We start from the raw sequence: 16,395 nt of genomic DNA on the forward strand, positions 1-16,395 counted from the left end.
GGGAGGTATACGAGGGCTGTTGATCCAAGTGGGTGTTTCCCGCTATTTTCACTCATTATTTTTCTTGCCTTTCTGTCTATCTAAGCTACGTTATGACTGGCTACCACCGATCATACCAGACGACCGCCTACAGGTTAAGGGGTTGTTTCCGCCTAAGGCACTAGGCATGTGTAGATTATGCTAGTAAATTTGGGAAAGGTTGCTTAAAATATGGCCAAAAGTTGGTCTAAAGTTGCAATCCAAAAGTTGCCACCAGAAATTAAAAAAAGTTGCTCGCTCTCTAGAGTCGTTTGTTTTAGATAAATGCTTAAAACATGTTTGTTTGTTTTCATTTCAACGATTTCATTAAATATTTTTCTAAACATTATACGTTGAATAAAAAGAGTTTCGGTACACTTTGCGTGTGAAGTACCTACCCCGATACAAATATAGCTTCTGTCCAGATTTCGTGGGCACACATAAAACGAGTGAGAACTGTCCAGGTCCATTTGGGAGCCTTTTTAATAAAATCTACTTAATAAAATTAATAAACTAATAAAATTATTTTTTAGATGAAACAACGAACTTTTTGATGGTTTGGATCGATTTTATACTAATTTGTTGCTCAAAGGTTGCCAAGCAAGGAAAAAGTTGCCGTAGCTGGGGCCGGTTGCACAAAGCCTGGATAAGTCTTATCCACCGGTTAAATCCTTATCCAGCTAGCGGATTAAAGTTACCCGAATGGTGTGATTCGGTTGCACAAAGCCCGAATAAAAGTTATCCAGCGGATAAAGTTATCCGGATAATAGAGGTCGGATAAAATCTTGTATCCACCTAATAAAATATGAAGAAAAAACAAAATGGCGTCTTCTTGCTTTCTAATTATTTTCAGAGTTTAAATTAATTTTAGACACAGTGAAAGTTAAAACACATGCAACGAATTTTACAGTTGGTATAAATTTACAATGAACTACGAACTGGAATCAATCTATATTGTCGGCCGTTCTGTCGAAAAAATTCCATGATTAACGTGTACTTTGCCGCGAAAAATTGTTTGTTTTCTAGCATTTTTGTAGCTATTTTATCGGTCGCCATTTTTCTAAGGAAAAACAGCGCGCGCTCCGCATATATACCATGGAAACGGGAAGCCATTTAGTGGCAAATGACGGCTTTTCAGCGGATAGTTATCCAGCGTTCTATCCACGCTTTGTGCAACGCTATTTTGTCCGACAGATATTCGCTGGATAGGGGTTTTATTCGGTGGGTAGCGCCTATCCGGCGGATGACTTATCCAAGCTTTGTGCAACCGGCCCCTGAACCAACGAAAAGTTACTCAAAACGCCAAAAGTTGATGAGCACAATCTACGTATGCCTGTTAGGCACGCTTGGAGACATATTCTTTATGTCTGTGTCTTTATTCCATTCATTCGATGACGTTAAGCGATTTGACGTTAAGCGATTCTCAAAATCCAACTTTTTATTTTTTTTCGGACGCAAAAAAAACATTTCAATACGAAAGATGTTTGGTGAGCGCCGGCAAAGACTGCTGATTCCCTAAGTTTAAGAAGACGTTTGAAACGATACACGTATTTCAGGGCCTCGGGACGTTTCGCTTACGTCAGCATAAGGTGATAACAGTCACCGCTGGGCAAACACTGCAGGTCAATATCGAATATCGACCTCGAGATTGTTGCATGCTAGGGTGCTCACTTGCAACAGACGGATACATTAGTCACGCGCTTGGCGCGAAAGCTAGACGATGACATAATTTGAAGAGCCTTGGAAAACTTTGTGCATTTATTGGCTCCGAGTGTAAAACAGAGGTTCCTTGGAATTTCCTGCTAAATAGGAACGGAAGGAACAACTAACAAACTGGCTGACTCTAGATCTGTTCTCCATTCTATAATCATTTTTCTTTGTGGCATTTAAATCTCAGTTGAATTCGCCCCAGTTGCGACAAGACTTTGATTAGCTCCAGTTTGGAGCCGACTCTTTGCGAAGGAGCTCGCATAACTTCTTTAAACCTGTTTGTCCTAATTTACTGCTACGTGAAGCACATCACCCTCCTTATCACAAAGACAATGGCTCTTAAAACTAACATAAAGGTTTATAGAAACATTAAAATCTTAATCCTCACGTACAGACAGTCGTACACACTGCAGGTGAACCGGGATTCATGCTGTAAAGCATTTCACGAGAATCACAAGAGCTTCACAGCAAGACAAAAACCAATAGGGGACATCATTCTTCTCTCACAGGTTGAATTTGCTGGTGTCCAGATGGCAATACTCTGGTACTGCGATGATAGATTTGGAGAAAACTTGAGAATATCTGCAACGGTTTCTAAAGCATTGGTTTCCCGGTTCCGAGTAGAGGAAGAGAAAGTCTAAAAAGGTTATCATTGCTAGTGATGTCAGTCGGTAACATGAAGACGTGACTGTTTGAAGTGGGATTTTTTTTGAAGGATACAAATATCGCGTGTCTAAGCTAATTGTTCCGAGGTCAAAGGTCGTGTCACAATTGGATAAAAAGAACTGACAGACAAACGGAATTATCTTACAGATTGAGACCTGAAGTCTGCCGAACATCCAGAAACGGCAAATAAAAAATCTAGAAGTGCATGTGAGCATTGGACGAGACTCATTAGCTGGTGATGTCCACGAAGAACAGCATCTAGCAGGTGAGCATAGATCACTTGTCAGTATATCTATCCCGCAAATTCAAAAAAAGACTTTGACAAGGTTTTATAAATTATCAAACACGGGCACACAGATTGCACGCGAGCTTGGCAAAGGACATTAAAAGAAAGCACAAGCTAATTCCAGCATATGACATCTCTGCAAACATTGATTTTCGAAGTTCTTCAATGCAGGTGTGTGATGCCACGAGGTCTGACGATTTTACCCTTTGATACTACCCCAGCAAAATGTGCATCGTCTTTCTCTAGTCTGCAATAATAATATAGCATATTTTTTAAACAGATTACAGAAGCATTAGGGCATAAAATTTCTAAGGGTCAGAGTTTGCCTGATTGGCTTCAGTTGTGAATGAAACAAATTATAAACTCGTTTAATTTGTCCCATTTGCGTCGTCGCTAGATTGTCGTAATCATCGGTGGCTTGTCGTTAGTTGGCAAGCGTAGGGGCAAGACTATTGGATTGCCCCTCAGGCACAGTAATGCGACTAATTCGCAGTTTTTCTTTTTGTGTCGCCTTAAGGATAGTCTAAACATATTCGGATAGGAGTCAACATTTGACAAACATGTACATCAATCCCGCGGCAAAGACGCCTCCTATTCATAACACGATAAAAATAATGCCTCCTCTCGATAACATATGTCGGCAAAAGCGGTCCGGAATATAGAAAATAGCAAGTAACGCCCAAAGAATAAAGCTTTTCGTGCGCTGCTATCTATTGTTCCCTCCCACCGACAAGCACTCGTGATAAATTAATATTTATATTCATATCAGTGTACATTTTTGTATTTAGATGTGACTCAGACCTAGAAATCGATATGATACCAAATATAGTTCCGAAGGTAAAGACACACCCTCGTCATTCCCCCGACGAAAACACTTGAAAGGGTATAAAAACACAGGTCAAATACCTATCATTGGAATTTATCGTCCAAAGTACAAACCTTCAAGCTATGTTATGCTATTTGTTTCAACCCTGCACCGAAAGTAAGGCTAATATTTCCGTATTTAGAAATGAGGTATAGACAAATCTTTAGTCCTTTTAATAGGGACATAACTTCCTCCACAGCTGTTTATATTCAGGATTTTCAAGCCAGATTCTCCCGATATTACTTTTGTTGCTTTGCCTTCTGACCTGTCTTATGTTTCCATATTGCTACACGCATACACGCACGACTCACGAAACCTATGCCTTGCGTCAACAGATCATTCAAGCAGACTTGATTGATTTATACAATCAAACCTCACGCTAATAGCACTTCCTAAAAGGGTCCTGAAGGAGTAAAACGGGAGCCGGGATTCGCCTTATTTTGTGCCGGAAAAACGGGATCAGGGTTACCGGGAAAACTGGATTAGGGTTACCGGGAAAACGGGATTAGGGTTACCGGGAAGGGGAATCAACATGCTTCACCGGGAACGGGATTTTTCAAATCTCTTCTTGTTTATGCTAAAAAAGATTTAAATCCATATAATTTTCGCATTTTAAGAGCTTTTTGATAGCATCGAACTTCAAACCTTGCTGCTCAGCGGGTTTCACTTCCTAAGACTCCTAACCCTTTTAAATTCAGGCCCTCTTTTCTTTTGTTTGGTGTTATGGTGTGGTGTTGTATGGTGTGGTGTTGTATGGTGTGGTGTTGTATGGTGTGGTGTTGTATGGTGTGGTGTTGTATGGTGTGGTGTTGTATGGTGTGGTGTTGTATGGTGTGGTGTTGTATGGTGTGGTGTTGTATGGTGTGGTGTTGTATGGTGTGGTGTTGTATGGTGTGGTGTTGTATGGTGTGGTGTTGTATGGTGTGGTGTTGTATGGTGTGGTGTTGTATGGTGTGGTGTTGTATGGTGTGGTGTTGTATGGTGTGGTGTTGTATGGTGTGGTGTTGTATGGTGTGGTGTTGTATGGTGTGGTGTTGTATGGTGTGGTGTTGTATGGTGTGGTGTTGTATGGTCTGGTGTTGTACGGTGTGGTGTTGTATGGTGTGGTGTTGTATGGTGTGGTGTTGTATGGTCTGGTGTTGTATGGTGTCGTGTTGTTTGGTGTGGTGTTGTATCTTGTGGTGTGGTATGGTGTGGTTTCATGTTGTATGGTATGGTGTTGTATGGTGTGGTGTCGCACGGTGTGGTATGGTGTGTTGTTATATGGTGTCGTGACTGCCTGTATGGTGTTGTGACTGCCTGGTGTCGTGACTGCCTGGTGTCGTGACTGCCTGGTGTCGTGACTGCCTGGTGTCGTGACAGCCTGTATGGTGTCGTGACAGCCTGTATGGTGTCGTGACTGCCTGTATGTTGTCGTGACTGCCTGTATGGTGTTGTGACTACCTGTATGGTGTCGTGACTGCCTGTATGGTGTCGTGACAGCCTGTATGGTGTCGTGACTGCTGTATGGTGTCGTGACTGTCTGTATCGTGACAGCCTGTAAGGTGTCGTGACTGTCTGTATCGTGACAGCCTGTATGGTGTCGTGACTGCCTGTATGGTGTCGTGACAGCCTGTATGGTGTCGTGACAGCCTGTATGGTGTCGTGACTGCCTGTATTGTGTCGTGACTGCCTGTATGGTGTTGTGACTGCCTGTATGGTGTCGTGACTGCCTGTATGGTGTCGTGACTGCCTGTATGGTGTCGTGACAGCCTGTATGGTGTCGTGACAGCCTGTATGGTGTCGTGACTGCCTGTATGGTGTCGTGACTGCCTGTATGGTGTCGTGACTGCCTGTATGGTGTCGTGACTGCCTGTATGGTGTCGTGACAGCCTGTATGGTGTCGTGACTGCTGTATGGTGTCGTGACAGCCTGTATGACTGCCTGTATGGTGTTGTGACTGCCTGTATGGTGTCGTGACTGCCTGTATGGTGTCGTGACAGCCTGTATGGTGTCGTGACTGCCTGTATGGTGTCGTGACTGCTGTATGGTGTCGTGACTGCTGTATGGTGTCGTGACTGCCTGTATGGTGTCGTGACTGCCTGTATGGTGTCGTGACAGCCTGTATGGTGTCGTGACAGCCTGTATGTTGTCGTGACTGCCTGGTGTCGTGACTGCCTGGTGTCGTGACAGCCTGTATGGTGTCGTGACTGCCTGTATGGTGTCGTGACTGCCTGTATGGTGTCGTGACAGCCTGTATGGTGTCGTGACTGCCTGTATGGTGTCGTGACTGCTGTATGGTGTCGTGACTGCTGTATGGTGTCGTGACTGCCTGTATGGTGTCGTGACTGTCTGTATCGTGACAGCCTGTATGGTGTCGTGACTTCCTGTATGGTGTCGTGACAGCCTGTATGGTGTCGTGACAGCCTGTATGGTGTCGTGACTGCCTGTATTGGGTCGTGACTGCCTGTATGGTGTTGTGACTGCCTGTATGGTGTCGTGACTGCCTGTATGGTGTCGTGACTGCCTGTATGGTGTCGTGACAGCCTGTATGGTGTCGTGACAGCCTGTATGGTGTCGTGACTGCCTGTATGGTGTCGTGACTGCCTGTATGGTGTCGTGACTGCCTGTATGGTGTCGTGACTGCCTGTATGGTGTCGTGACAGCCTGTATGGTGTCGTGACTGCTGTATGGTGTCGTGACAGCCTGTATGACTGCCTGTATGGTGTTGTGACTGCCTGTATGGTGTCGTGACTGCCTGTATGGTGTCGTGACAGCCTGTATGGTGTCGTGACTGCCTGTATGGTGTCGTGACTGCCTGTATGGTGTCGTGACTGCCTGTATGGTGTCGTGACTGCCTGTATGGTGTCGTGACTGCCTGTATGGTGTCGTGACAGCCTGTATGGTGTCGTGACAGCCTGTATGTTGTCGTGACTGCCTGGTGTCGTGACTGCCTGGTGTCGTGACAGCCTGTATGGTGTCGTGACAGCCTGTATGGTGTCGTGACAGCCTGTATGGTGTCGTGACAGCCTGTATGGTGTGAAAAAGCGTGACATGATGTGTTAGTTACCAGTGTACAGTTATATGGACTAACCGTTAGGGTGTTAAGATCAAATATCTACGTAAAATAAAACGCCCAATGAGCGCGAGGCACCACAGGGTTATGGTATTGGATTGGTTCGCTATGATTAGCTGGATCCGATATTTAATCATCGCTCGCGAGAACCCGCCGCTATTACACAACCTTTGTCGCTCTAATCAGCCCTGAAGGTATGTACAAAGCCACGATTTTTTTTATCCTTCACAAGCCGGTTAGTTTCTTTGAACCTTTCATAACGTCTGTACGGTGTCAGTGTCTTGTCGTATGGTGTGGCAATTCTGACATGATAAAATGGATTCCTCTCCTAAAACACCATACTGAAGTTTATAATTGTCCTTTCTAAAGATAGGTCCAAAATAATCAAACGCATTTTGATATACAAACATCTAGGTGAATGTGGAGAAACTTACTTTCTATACTATCAAAATAACTGGTACCGGCCACTAATTTAGATAGTAGTTGTGCCTGCCGGGCGGCAGTGCAGGAAACTAGGAAAATTGCCCTTTTTAATGAAGAGTCGTAGAATTGCGATCACATGCGGTGTTCTACTGGTTTACAACTCTTTGTATTTTATTACCCATTTCCCTACCCTCATTTTATTATCTAGTACATTTGTAACCCTCACACCTTCTGTGAGGGTCTTGTGATTCGCGAAGGTTTCACCCCGATGAGTTTGGGGTAAAGGTGACGCGGTGTCCATGCCGTGCGCGCCCTGGATGCGGTATTCACTTGAATAACGCGAACTTGTTCTCTGAGATACTTTTTACGCCGTAGCATATCTGAAGTAGAATAGATAAATGTCTAATTTGGGTCTATGCTAAGGCGGTTCTAAACGTGAACGTGTAGTCAGTCAAAGATGAAGAGTGACATCAAATAGCCCAATGTGTAAAGCAACAGATTAAGCGCGATTGAGCAAGGAATTCTGGCGGCCGGAAGGTTACAAATTTTGTTATCATACTCTAACTATTTCCACGAATAGTTTGGCTCAACCTTTTTTCACGGATTACAGTTTAGCTTTTTGAAAGATGTCGGTTTGCTAGGGCATTTTAGGAGAGGGGGGGATTTCGTTACTGTCCCGTCAGCCTATCTCGCATGTTCAATTATTCATTTACCCCCCGGTTTCTCATTTGCTTGCAATTTAGGCTCAATTTTGCTGATTGATCGCAGTATCTTGCTGGCGTTTTCCAAAGTTCTCTCGCAAGAACCGTTTGGTAACCCTGTGGTTGGTCCCTGACCTTACGCTATATGAAATTGAAGTTGACGGGTGGAGGATCCTGCGCAAAAGGAGAGTTATTCTTATTTCAGTTATTAGGACAGGATTTGGATTAGATTTAGGATCATCATTCGAGAACCCAGCTGCGCCGCCTAGTAAGGCCTCTAAGCAACGATTTCGAAACATAATTATTAATGATCGATTCGTGAATGCGCGTTGCGCATAAAAAGAATTGCTTATAACGCTAACGGCATAGGTATTACATTGCAAGTATTTGCACGCGAAAATCATACGAAAATGCCGACAGAAAGAAATGCAATAATATGAGGCGCAAGCTCATAGGGAAATTGATTTTTTTTAATCGTTGTTATGTGTCGTTTCACAGGACTCTCTTCTACTGTCATTTTATATAATTATCTACAGTGTAACCTAGAGTAAAAGGCTGATACAACTAGTTTATGTTTCACAATTTCTATTATTAAATCTATTTCCTCTACTGTACATTCCAAAGCGTATGATGGGCAAAGCAGGTATAAAAAGTCTCTTGCAGGTATAAAAAATCTCTTGCTGTGAGAAGCAGATATTAGAATTAAATAATCCAATGGAACCCCGCTAACTAGAATCCCTCGAGGAAAAAAAAGTTTGACTTGGCATAGTTCAACTTGCTACAGAAGTAAGTATAGATAGAAACGGAGTGTCGGCGAGTTATCCGAGTCCGAATGGGTGCCCCACGCGATTGTTGTAGAGACACATTACCTGGGCCAGATGCTAGCGTTGGTAAGGTGCCACACATGACAACCTTTGTCTTAAAAAGCATTCCAATGTCGAAACTCTTGCAACGAATCGCATATGCTACTGTCATTATAGGAGAAGCACAGATATCTTTTATGCTTAATATATATATAAAAAACTAATTCTATTGCACGTTTTCTGAATTTTCTATATTTTTATAGTATAGTTGGGTGCACTTGTGTGATTTTTACCTTCTATAGAGGAAGGATAAGCTAAATACAATACATAGGATTCCCTAAATTATGAGAAGTACGATAAACACGCGCAACAGGCTTTTTGGGAACGTGCTCTGAAACTCGCTCTCTTCGAGACGGTAATCACATGACGAAATAATGAGAGATACACCTTGCACATTCGTAACCAGACACTGCACAATAGCAACCTCTTAAAGTGCACCCACCCCGCGAGTCAGCACACACATGCGCGCTATCCGAGTCGAAGGCAGCAGTTACTGTTATCAAGGTAAAAAGGTACGTGGGAATGTTTCCATGCTCAGCTTTTTTTTGTAAAACTTAGACTAGATCGCCTATTATCTAAGTGAAATAAAATTAGTACTTAGCATCTAAGGTACAGCTTAGGTACTGCTAAGGGCTAGAAATACTGTATGTATTTCTCTTTTAGGTACAGCTAAGGGTTAGTAATACTGTATGTATTTCTCTCTCATTTTATCAAGCTGTTATCAATGCGTCTTCATTAGCAGATTAAGGGTCTTTTAGCGGTTTTATAATAATTGACATTATTAGCGATGAAGATACGTGCAAAGAAGAAAAGCTCAAATCGAAAACGTGACCACATCAAGAAAACATTTTTGGATTGAACAATAGATAAAAAAAGCAAAAAGTTAAAATGAGATAACCAGACGCGCTTTTCTGGTTTGTTCTCGATAGGTCTTCCCTGGAGCCGTATAACGACCCATTGAGCCCCTTTACGGTAAAGGTCTGTTAAGAGGAACAAAGCTCTGTATAGTAGCGCCTCCTGGTTAAGATAGAGAAGGGATCGGGTTGTATCCACAGTTATACTTTATGCAATGGCACCAGAGGGCTTGGCGGTAGGTACGTTATATATGATACGTAGGTACGAACGGACGAAAAAACGTCCAAAGAACAAAAGAATTCTGGATAAAAGAACGTCCAAAAAACACCAGAATTACATTTCAGGACAATAACTTAACTGACGCGCTTCCTCCCTGCCCAGCCTTGGAGCCAGGGCCTGGGCCCTCTGAGAGCTTGCGAGAGAGCCGGCGGCTGGTCATAGAAGCTTAGGGAGTGTTCGTTTGATACCCTGAGAGGGGGTGGGAAGGGAAGATTTTGGCATCTTAACATTTTAGAACCCCCTCTTCTCCGCTTTAGTGAAAATGTGTTATTTAGGTGCCCCACCCCTTAAAAAAATCCCAGGATTTCAGTAGAACCACAAAAAGAAAAAAATAAATCAGTGGCCCACACGCGCACACACAATATCTTCCATCACCCTCCCTCAGGGTATTTAATGAACACTCTCGACAAGTTTTACCTGTCACGTGAAAGGTGGTGTATTTATCACGTGATCTTAGTATATATACATCCCTTTCTTATCTCGCGCTTTCAAATTGAATAGGTGCAATTGATATTTGGCATACCATTAATCCTAAACAGCTGCACTGCCAAGCAAAGTTGGACCGAGAAAAAATGAGGCGACTGCACCGCGCAAGCCATTTTTAGCACGTTTAGAGCATTTTAACTGAAACAGTAACCGGTTTGCTACCCTGGCTACGCACAAATTAGAAACTGGTACAGACAAGCTTGTTCGACCTTGATCTTGAAGAATGCGATGATGACGAAAGCTGTTATGTAAACAAACACAACCGCTTTAAAGTAATGCCAAAGTAATGTTTTTTCCTGGAAATCCTGGAATCCAAAAGCCTTCTTTGCGGTGTTTTTTAAATTAATTTCTGGCTTAAAAAAAGGAAATAACGAGAGCAACAACAGGATATGATGAGCGCCATATCACATAAAATAAGCCTTACTACAATTTGTATGATAAACGCCCAGTGCAATCAGTATTACCGGAAGTGTAAGTTTATTAAGGAGAGCATGGCGGTCCTACTTATGTTGCGCCACCGCAGCGGCTGCGAAAAGGAATAGCAAGACAACAAGATAAAAATCAAAATAGAAAACATGTAGAGATACTCAAGCTTCAAGCCAAAAAAAGATCCTACTTGTTTTTTTTAAGTGAGGCTTTTTTTCTTCTCTCTCAACAAACCGGAAATCCGCATTCCGATAGCATCGAGCCCGCATGGCCACATGTTAGTAAAAATAGAAGAATGACATATTTTGTGCGTTATTTTCGTCAAAAGAGAGATAAAGCTGATATGCTGATTTCTTTATGTCAATCCCCACTGTGGCCGAAATTATCTCGATTGCTCTAGAATCCTCGTTATCAGAATAAAGCGGAGCGTGACGTCACGGGAGTTTGTGACGGCGGTACAGCAGCTCAATGGCTTTCCTGACCTCAGGATACAACGTATCGTGATTGGCTTGAAAGGCGTTGAAGTACGTTTTTGACACGTCGTTTTCGCGTTTTCTCCGGCGAACCATGAAATTTAACAGACCTTCTGCCTTGTGTCGTCAATTGCGCTGATTTCAAGATAAGGACATTACGAGCTTAGGACTCTCGCCCCCTCTTTGATGCTTTTAAAAACGAGGTCCGCGACAGGGTTAGTTCAGATAAGAAAAAAGAAGCGGAAGAGAAGATTGCAAACACAAAGCACAAGAAAATCATTCACCCCTGTATCAGTGAAAGGTAAAAATCAATTATCCATTCTAACACAGCACATTTATTATTGGTGGAATAATTCGTTTTTTTATTATTAAAATGTTTTACTGCAAATGGCTTCTTTAAACGCTGACAATACAAAGTGCGTTTATGCATCATCCATCCCACAAAATTTTCGGTTTATAGGATTTTTTAAAAAATTTTATTAGTCACTTCAAGGTAAACTTTTATCTCTGTTTTGAACAAAAGAGGCTTTCTCAACAATAGCATAACCACTCCTGATTTTACTTCAACGTTCGCGCAATAAAGACTGCCTTTTGTAAAGAGTCAATATAAAGATATTAGTAAATCGTTTTAAGCTTAGCCAAAACAAAAAAGTGCTTATAATTCATTATGCTTTCTGCTCTGGTATCTGTGCAATGTGGGATATACAGCGTTTATAACACAATCAAATAGTTACACTAAATCCGACCTTTTCAACTCTCTTACCGCGTCCCTTGACGGAATCGATACAATACTCCAGCCTACAGCGAGCTTCCCTCAGTTAAGGGCATACCACACTGAGTTTTATAATTGATTTTTTCCTTAATTGATATACATGACAATAGAAGGTCTTCGGATGAATCAACCACTTGTTTAGAAATCCTTAAGATTACGATTAATGTCGTCAGAGGTCCCGAAGGCAAATACAACAGACCAAAGTTCAAAGTGAGCGAATGCCTTGTGAGTGCGCCTCTTAAAAACCTTATAAGACTTGACGGCAGTTTCTAGTTTCAATCATCGAAGCCGCCGTCACAGTCGACAATCCCGGGCTTCCCTTAAAGGGTGAAATATCCTCCCTGAGACTTGACATTTCTACAGGACTTCTGAAGCAGACAAGAGCAATTCAACTTTTTTAGGTACTTGGCCAGAGAACCTGGTGTTAGGTGTGCACGGAAGCCACCTCAGCGTGCTTATATTGTACCGCTTAACTCACACAAACACACTATTGATTTATTGTTGTTTGGGTAACGATCTACGATGATTATCGACTGTTTAACCAACAACAGACGGCGTATTTGCTGGGTGCTATAACACGCAGTATTGCTTGTAGCTGCAGGCATTTACATTTTGTTTTTTTTTGTTTCTGTTCCAGCAGAAGTGTGAACTGTGACGTTGAGGATTGTTGTAAACATGTCTGTGGATATTGTGGTCATTGTTTGTCTTGCGCTTCTGGTAGCGGTACTATTCCTGACTCGTCCTGTGCGGGAAGCGATCATTTCCTCTCGACTCTACAAAAGAGGTTTCGCCATCCACATGAACATTTTCTCAAGGATCCATACCCGAGCCATTGCGCCGAAAAAAGAAGAACTTTTTATGAGCTTGAAAAACGTACAAGAAAACATTAAAGGCGACATTTTGGAAATTGGTTGCGGTACCGGCGCCAATTTTCCATTCTTCCCCGAGGGCAGCTCAGTCATAGCTTTGGACCCCAACCCTAACATGGGAGACTACTTTTTAAGAAATGCTGATGAGTTTCCCAATGTAACGATAAAAAAGGTTATCACTGGAGTAGCAGAGGACATGTCGGATCTGGCAGACAATTCCGTTGCGGCTGTAGTGTGTACGCTGACTCTCTGTTCTGTATCCGACATAGAGGCGACTCTACGAGAAGTCAAGCGAGTTCTTAAGCAAGTAAGTTTATGAAAACAATTTACCGCTAAGTACATTAAACGGAAACACATCACTCGCAGATATATGGAAGTGAGTACTTGCGGTTTCCGGTGTTTACCAACAAAATAAAGAATTTGCAAACAGTTTAGAAACTCAAATTGATTTAGCGAAATTATTTGCTCGGGTCGAGAAGTCATGACTCAGTAATTAGTTTTCTTCGCGCTTAAATATATATGCAATGTAAATCCGATTGAAACTGAGAATGTTGTCGTTTTTTGTGTAGCTTGTTCATGACCGGAAATAACAAGTCGTAAACGGCGAATTTATATAATCATCATTGACCTTAAGTGAGATTCTAAGGTAAATCATTTTTCATGCCGATAAAAAAATTGAAGCACCCCAGGCAAAAAAGATGAGCTGGTTCTGGCTGGGGTGCAAACAGCTTGAGGCCATAAAGTCTTTAAAAGGTAATTTTATAAAAAAAAAAAAAAGAAGTTTATTCAAGGTTACGCAAGAGATTACACAGGAAGATAGTTGCACGCAACAAGCTGTTTTCTTTGCTTTGGTTGTTTATGAAAACTCACCTTAAACTTCCTAATTGTATTTTTCAGGGCGGATGTTTTTACTATTTGGAGCATGTTGCAGGTTGGTATTATAAATTAAAACTGAGCAAACTATTTGCTGATGGGCGTATCACAACGTCAGCAAGCATGCTGATCAATTAAGTCGCGAGAAATAGATCGAGCAATCGAACTGGCCGCGAAATTATTAAAATAGTTACCTCTCAGAAATTGATAGCGAACATCTTAAAAATAACTAAATGACTCAGGTTTAATTCATGACCGTTCTTCTTATTGAAATCTGCAAGACATTATGTAATACACTTAAGATCTGCCAAGTCATTTTTCTAATTTAGATCAGGGGCGAGGGGTTATTTCCACTGGAATGATGCACCCCTTGGCGCTTTCGCCCCAGGGAGAGTCGGTTAATCAATCTCTTATAATTACCTCGTTTTAGATGCTGAAGGCAATTGGACGCGGTGGTTTCAGCAAGCTTTGGACAACGTGTGGAAATACCTGAGCGATGGGTGTTCTTGCGCCAGGGATTCCTACAAAGCGATCGACGAGGCGGGGTTTTCATACGTGTTTCACGAGCGGTTTTACGCATCGCGGTTAACTCGCTTGGCATGGCTGATGAGGCCACATCTTATAGGCTACGCTGTCAAATAAAACTACAGCTAAGGTCAAGGAGCGGACGGATGAATTCAAATTGGTCGCCCTAGGAGTAATTCTCAAGGCGGAAAGTGGCATTGACAAGCGTAAACCCTCGAAAGACTGACTTATACTGAAATAGTCGCATGTATCAAAGAAACCACAGAGATACGTGACCAGACCGATACGTGAAGCCAATGACAGTGCGCTCTGCCCATATCACGTGGTTATCACATGATTATTTGATGACCAGAGTTTAAATGATTTGACATCGCGTCTTGCGATCACGTGGTCAACAATGGCGGCTTGCAGTAACTTATAGGACGGATCACCAGGCGTGCAGTGGCTTATGGGTCACCAAGCGTGGAGTAGGGGTCTGGAGTAGCTCGAATCGCCAGGCGTGCAGTGGCTTGTGGGACTGATCACCAGACGTAAGACTGTATACGAGATGTATTAGCTCAGAATAGGCTTAAAACTTGTTAGGAACCATAATCATTGCATTCGAACAATCACACGCTGAGAAGTGGATCCTTTTATCTTACTCCACAAGAAATGTTTAAATTATTCAATTATCATACATATATTATTACTATATTGATGTCTGACAACATTAAATATTAGGGGCGGCGGAGCGGTCCCAAACGCGGGAGAGGGGGGGGGGGGGGTGGTGGAAACAGATGTTTAAATGCCTCTGCTTGCATCCTTATGTTTGAAATTTTGAAATCCTGGATCACAAGGATCACATGCACAGAGACGTCATTCGCTTAAAGTGGTGGAATGAGGGGGCGCTTTCTAATGTGGGTGGGGCAGCGCCCCCTTGCCCCTCCACGCCCACAGCCACTGAATATTGTCCACATTTCAGTTATAGCGAAAATGTATAGACAACAAAAATATATAGATCCTCGCTAACTCGAGCTTTAAAGGGAGACAAAAACCAGTTCGCGTTAGCAGAGTCGATAGAAAAAATACATATACGTTGATATTAATTTAATATAAATTATAAACAAACTATCTAATCTTTTATCCATATATGCGTGATGAGACTCACTCAAGAAAAAAAAACAATGGAAAACAATAAATATAAACATAGATGAAAAATTTGAGGAGTCAAAAAATAGTAAAATACAAAAAGTGATTGAAGAAAAGGAAGAATAGTTCGAGTAAGCGGGAAGTTCGAGATATACGGGTTACGGGTTAAAATAATTATTTTAGCAGTGTTATCAGATTTTTAATTTATAGTATAAAGAGGATTGTGGAATAAATCATTTTTATACTAGCGGACTAAAATCATGGTGTGGTAAGGATGTGAAAAGGACGCAGACAAAGAAAGAACCCACACTCCTATCTATCTTTCGAAAGTTAAAATTTTCCCAAATGTTCCATGTGTAGAGGGATGAATTTCTCTTCACTAACGTTTTTTTTTGGGTGGCGGGGGGGGGGGGGGGGGGGAGTATTTGGAATGTAACAAAAGATTGAATTTTCTTCTCTAGTTAACCAAACGGGGTAAAGAAGCGTACTCATGTGCATGGAAAAAGCTTGGTATTTGACGATCCCTTAAGGTAATTCCCTTGAATTGCACTGCGCACCCCTTCTGCGCATAGTGGCGCGCGCTGTTTGTTCGAATTGCTCGAATAGTTAAATATATACGGAAAAATGACATACTGAAAAAAGAAAAAAAGTTGGCTTGTAGAAGTTTGTTTATTTTTTCTTCAAAGCCGTAAAAAAACTTTAAAATGGCGCTTTTTACCGTATAAATATTGGCGAAAACAGTGTCTTTTAGTGCGATCTTTTGAAATGTGTTTTGTTTTGAACGTTTGCTACTACGGTTTTTTGTTTAAGAGATCGGATTTTGGCAGCTCGACAAACAGAACTTAATTTTAGAGTTGTGATTTCTCCTCGCGCGATCAGTAAAAACGCGTCAAAAGTACGCCCTTCTGTTGTGAAAACGAGTTCGTTTATCCCCATTTTTGATAACATTTTTTGAAAGCCCTTAACTTCAATATTGTTTATTCAAAGTTTTAACAAATTCAAGGCTGTAGGACTATTTCAAGGAAATTACCTTAATAAGAATAATACTTTTTGGCGACCAGGGGGGTGCACTCTGAACCCCCCCCCCCCCTCTGTGAACGCGCCTGAGTTCTCTCTTCCTCT

At 42.1% G+C, this 16,395-nt stretch overlaps 2 protein-coding genes across 7 annotated transcripts; one reads left to right on the forward strand and one right to left on the reverse strand.

Annotated features, from left to right (window-relative positions):
* The first annotated feature begins 2,510 nt into the window (after positions 1–2,510).
* Positions 2,511–15,520, forward strand: LOC5512560 (putative methyltransferase-like protein 7A). Of its 6 annotated transcripts, none has more exons than XM_032381941.2 (4): positions 2,511–2,659; positions 12,519–13,054; positions 13,645–13,678; positions 14,051–15,520. In XM_032381941.2, exons 2-4 carry the CDS (start codon positions 12,554–12,556, stop codon positions 14,260–14,262), a joined length of 747 nt encoding a protein of 248 aa, XP_032237832.2. In that variant the 5' UTR covers positions 2,511–2,659; positions 12,519–12,553; the 3' UTR covers positions 14,263–15,520. The 6 variants fall into 6 exon arrangements, with proteins under 6 accessions (XP_032237832.2, XP_032237833.2, XP_032237831.2 ...); XM_032381942.2 differs by having other exon boundaries at positions 2,522–2,659; positions 12,516–13,054; XM_032381940.2 differs by lacking the exon at positions 2,511–2,659 and adding an exon at positions 11,017–11,407 and having other exon boundaries at positions 12,516–13,054.
* LOC125573185 (mucin-17-like) lies at positions 4,267–8,699 on the reverse strand. Its single transcript, XM_048733556.1, has 2 exons — positions 8,594–8,699; positions 4,267–6,554 (listed from the first exon to the last, which is right to left on the reverse strand). The coding sequence occupies exons 1-2, from the start codon at positions 8,697–8,699 to the stop codon at positions 4,267–4,269; spliced, it is 2,394 nt and encodes a 797-aa protein (XP_048589513.1).
* Positions 15,521–16,395: the final 875 nt, after the last annotated feature.

The sequence above is a fragment of the Nematostella vectensis genome, chromosome 10 (assembly GCF_932526225.1).
Source record: "Nematostella vectensis chromosome 10, jaNemVect1.1, whole genome shotgun sequence".
Lineage (NCBI taxonomy): Eukaryota > Metazoa > Cnidaria > Anthozoa > Actiniaria > Edwardsiidae > Nematostella > Nematostella vectensis.